This window comes from Grammomys surdaster, unplaced genomic scaffold (genome assembly GCF_004785775.1).
Source record: "Grammomys surdaster isolate TR1022 unplaced genomic scaffold, NIH_TR_1.0 66, whole genome shotgun sequence".
Taxonomy (NCBI): domain Eukaryota; kingdom Metazoa; phylum Chordata; class Mammalia; order Rodentia; family Muridae; genus Grammomys; species Grammomys surdaster.
Window position 1 is genome coordinate 1,971,006 of NW_021604568.1, and position 4,594 is coordinate 1,975,599.

Consider the following 4,594-nt stretch of genomic DNA (forward strand, 5'->3'; position numbering starts at 1 on the left):
CCGGGGGCCATGCTCCCGCCGCCCCCGCGCCAGCCGCCGCCCCAGGCGCGCACGGCCCGCGGCTCCCTGCGCCTGCAGCGGGCTTTCCTGCGCGGCCCGCTGGGCGTGCTGCGGCTGCTGCAGCTGCTGGCCGGAGCCGCCTTCTGGATCACCATCGCCACCAGCAAGTACCAGGGCCCAGTGCACTTCGCGCTCTTCGTGTCGGTGCTCTTCTGGCTGCTCACCCTGGGGCTCTACTTCATCACGCTGCTGGGCAAGCAGGAGCTGGTGCCTGTGTTGGGCTCGCGCTGGCTCGTGGTCAACGTGGCGCACGACCTGCTGGCGGCCGCTCTCTACGGGGCCGCGACGGGCATCATGATCGACCAGACGCAGCGCCACAGCTACTGCAACCTCAAGAACTACCGGCTGCCCTGCGCCTACCATGCCTTTCTGGCGGCCTCTGTCTGCGGCGGCCTCTGCCTCGGCCTCTACCTGCTCTCTGCACTCTACGGCTGCTGCCGTCGTTACCAGGGCAAGGAGGAGGTGGTGTGAGGCCACCCGCTCCACTGCGGCCCAGATCGGTTCGAGGATCCCTCCCGAGCCCTTCCTGCCGCCGCCCCGTGCTGGTGCGCCCCCTGCACCCTCTCCCTGCCTGCGTTTCCACTGCCCGCACCCTGGATCCCCGACGTTCAGTTCTAGTCTGACTGCTGTACCTCAGCTCAGCCCAGATATCAGCTTCCAGGGACCCGCGCAGCCATCCGAGGCGTCGACGCACACACCCAGTTGGGCCGCCCCAGGCAAAGCCTGGAAGTCCCTTTCCCCATCCCCTGTAGAGAGCAAGACGTGGACAGGCGCCGCCGCGTAGATCCGGGGAGGCTCCCAATTTGGAACCAGTCTTTGGGCTGCGCCACTGCCCCCTCCCTCCTGCCCTGCAGTCAGAATAGGATCCTTTCTCTGCCCCCTCTTCCAGCCTAGGGTGGTGTAGAATGCAGTCAGGCAGCTGCAAGTGGAGCTGGGGACAGGCCTTAGCTAGTGCTGGGATGGCTGACGTCTTTAGTTGTAGTTTGGATCTCTCCCTCTGCAGCCCTACTTCAACGAAGTCTATGGGTGGGGTCAGCTACAGGAGTGGGGGAAACAGCAAAGGCCCTCTGGCTGTACCTTACTTAAAGACGCAAGACTTCTCTCCGCCTTTATCCTTGGGGTGCATTCAGACTGAGCCAAATGTACTAACTTCCCTGGCCTCTCAGATGTCACTCACTAGCTTCTGCAGCACCCCACCTTTAAAGTTTGCATTGGGGAATCCCATGTGACCAATGGCGATTGTTAAGGTGCTGCCCACCTCTTTGGGAGCCCAGATCCCGCTCTTCGGAACAGCTGTTTTAACGTTAGAACCACACTCTTTCCTCTAAAGCAGTGGGTTGTCTAGGGAGCCATTCCTGTGCTACCTCCCAAAGAAGGTTTAGAAGGCAAATGGGTCTGCCAATGGTGCTGCCTTCCTGCACAGATTCACAATGTTTGTTAGCATATTGCGGCCTCTTTGAGAAATCCTGCAGGTATCACGGCCACATATGGTAATTCAGTTTACTGGACTAACTATTGGGCTTAAGCCATTCCCACCGCGAGACTGCGTCTATGCTGTCTAGGTCATTCCCACAGGTTGACCCACTGAAGACTGGGAAGCTCTTCTTCCCCTGGAGTTTCTCTAACTGGGGTCCACCTAATGAAAAGGGGGCTAGAGACCCCTGCCCAGCCAGAGACCAGAGAACAGTTGAGTATTCATTCACATTGTTGGAAACATGAAGCCAAGGATATCCAGATGATCTCCCAGTCCAAAGGACAGTTGCTTGTAAGAGATCCTGCCACCGACTCTGAGCAGCTGGTGGGGTGAGTTCTGCCACCAAATGAGATCTGGACCTGGGGTGGACAGCCGGTGCCACCTCTAAGGTAAGACATTTTGGATAACTGGGAAGTGCCATGGGCCTCTAGTAGAAAGCACCAGGCCACCTCCTTGTCCAAACTGAAAGTGCCTTTATTCACAGAGTATAAAGATCGGCACTGATAACCACGAGGGCCAGAGATGTGAAAACCTGCTGTGGTTACTAACTCAAGCTCAGCTTTCTCTGGAAACACAGGGCATAGGACACTGTGTGTTAGAGATGGAAGCCAGAGCTCTTGTCATGTTTAAGGAGCACCTGCCACAGAGCCACACCCCAGCCCCTGCAATTGCATTTTCCAAGCTCAGTGGTGGAGGTGTGGGATTGTCTGCGGCCATTATGAAGTCAGTGACTGGAATAGAGTATAAATTTTATGTCACACTTATTGTAGCCCTACTGTGTGGGTACACTGCTTGAATGCATGTATTCTTTGTATATTACTGTGAGATTGATGCTCAAGTATCTTTGGTGATGAGTGATGGAGACTGGCTTTGAACCCTCACAGTCCAGTTTCTTCAGTGCCAGGCTATATTATGTGCAGTAAGGGTCAATAACTATTCAATACGGCTAATACCTTTTCTGAGGCTAAGGTATGGCTTGGTGGTACCATCACGTGCAGTGTGTATGAGGTCCCTGGTTCAGGACCCAGCATCAGAAGTATTTTTTCCTAAATTGGTAAAAAAAAAAAAAAGCAAAAAAAGCAGAACCTAAAACTTACCCTTATAACTAGCTTTGGGGGCAGATAACTAGCTTTGGGGGCAGTTTGGTGGCAGTGAGGACAGTCACACAACACAGCCATCACCACCGTGTGCCTCCAGAACGGTTCTCAAAAACAGAAAGTCTGTACCCCCTAGGATCATGGGAGTTTAAGCTGGGTATGCTTGCACAGGTATGTAATCCTAGGGTGTTGGAGGTTATGGAGGGTAGATTATGAGTTCAAGCCCAGCCTGGGCTATATAGTTCTAGGCCAGCCCCAGTCGTAGGGTAAGACTCTATCCTTCAAAGAAACAAAACAACAAAATAGTTTGTTGTTGTTTGCTTTATTTCCTCTGGGAAATCCCAGAGTATGACCTCCTGTGTTCTTCTGCTGCCCAGCTCCACAAAGGATGGCTTTCCCTTCCTTCCAACCAGAGACAGTTGCGGTCTGTGCCTGGGGTGAGCTTTGCTGGAACACCTTGATAGCCAGTGAGTGACTTTTGTTCTTATGTTGCAGGTTTCCATGTTGCTGAGGCCTCGACTCCCAGAGTAGTCAGAATGCCACAGCCCTGCCTGATTGGCTGAACTGGTCTGCCTGGGGCCAGCAGAAGGTTTGGGAGTCTTTGCTGCTGCTGCTGCTGCTGCTGCTGCTGCAGGGCAGATGTGGGGAACAAGCCGTCTCCTTTGCAACTGTCTGGTGGAAGAGCCGTGGTAAAGAAGACTGGTTTCTTTCTTGATGCAAGAGGATTCCCAAGCTCCTACGTTATAATTTAGGCACAAGATCTGGTCACTTGGGTCTGAACTCTGTCCATCTCCCATTCCCTAAATGACAGTTCTAACTCCCATTCTTCACCTGTTTGCCTTTCTTAGAACACTGTCTAAGCTCAGGTCCAGTCCCCTCAGGATCTCCTCAGTTCCAGGGCTCTGGGTCTGAGGCCAGTCAACCTTATTCAGGAGCACACAGCTTGGCCTTTCTGGTGCCTCATATACCCTAAAGTGCCTGTAGCATTCTGGAGCTCACTAGTTCCTCTCGATATGCCTTCCAGCTCTGCTTCCAGCAGCCTGGTGGTCCCTCCATTGGCCACATGTGAGAAGCACAGTTAAGACTATTATGACACCCACCTTTCCTCAAATGGCATAGTATGATCACCCTGGTGTGGCCCAGAGCATTTGGAAACTGGCAGTATTCTCCCTGGCTTACCTCTCTGACACCAGGACTGGGGCCAGGCCAAGACCACCCAGACAGCTCCCACCATAAGTCTGGGGCCTCTTGTGGCCCAGGAGACAATTTCTACAGTATGTACAAAGGCCAGGCAGGGGTGGGTTTTGGTGTAGGGAGAGGGGCCGTGTACCTTATCCAGTAGTGTATTCATGGTTACCCCAGTATGCTTTTTTGGAATAAAGTTTGTTTTGTCTGATCTTGTGTTTGGGTGTTACATCCTGGTCCTCTGTGGTAACTTTCCGCTGGGTTCCCTCAGCATTCGTCCCTTGCCTTCTGGGAGAGGAGGAAAAATGAGCTCACAGCTTTCCACTGTGGCGAGTCAGGGCCTGAGGACAGGATCCTGAAGAAGAAACATTCTGTTTTGAGTTGATGCTAAAGGGAACTACGGAGCTTTCCTCCCTCCTGTCTGCTCTCTACTGGCCCTTATTTATGAGTGCCACTCCCTGTCAGGCTGGGAGTGACTGATGTAGAGCCAGCAGGGTTGTCTTCTGGTCCAGCCCCATCATACAGAGGAAGAGTCAGTCCAGGGCACAGAGGGAACAGTGTCTAACACCATATGAGAAAAGTTGGAGGCGCCTGGAGCCCAGGCCTGGTTTATTCCTGTTGTGCCTGGCCTGTGGCCCTGAACCCCCCCCCCCCCAGAGGTTACTGGCCAGCTGTTCTATGCAGACAGAGATGCCCTGGAATATTGCAACTTGGAGCAGAAGGGAATTGTATCTTGGGCTCCTCCTGCTGCTAGGAAATAGGATTCTGCCATCAGAGC

At 53.7% G+C, this 4,594-nt stretch overlaps 1 protein-coding gene across 1 annotated transcript; it reads left to right on the top strand.

The window, feature by feature from the left end:
- Positions 1–9: 9 nt before the first annotated feature.
- Marveld1 (MARVEL domain containing 1) lies at positions 10–4,027 on the top strand. Its single transcript, XM_028775281.1, has 2 exons — positions 10–1,923; positions 3,127–4,027. Exon 1 carries the CDS (start codon positions 10–12, stop codon positions 529–531), a length of 522 nt encoding a protein of 173 aa, XP_028631114.1. The 3' UTR covers positions 532–1,923; positions 3,127–4,027.
- The last annotated feature ends 567 nt before the right edge of the window (positions 4,028–4,594 follow it).

Coding starts and splice junctions, on each gene's coding strand:
- Marveld1 (XM_028775281.1), top strand. CDS start 10: ATGCTCCCGCCGCCCCCGCGCCAGCCGCCGCCCCAGGCGCGCACGGCC.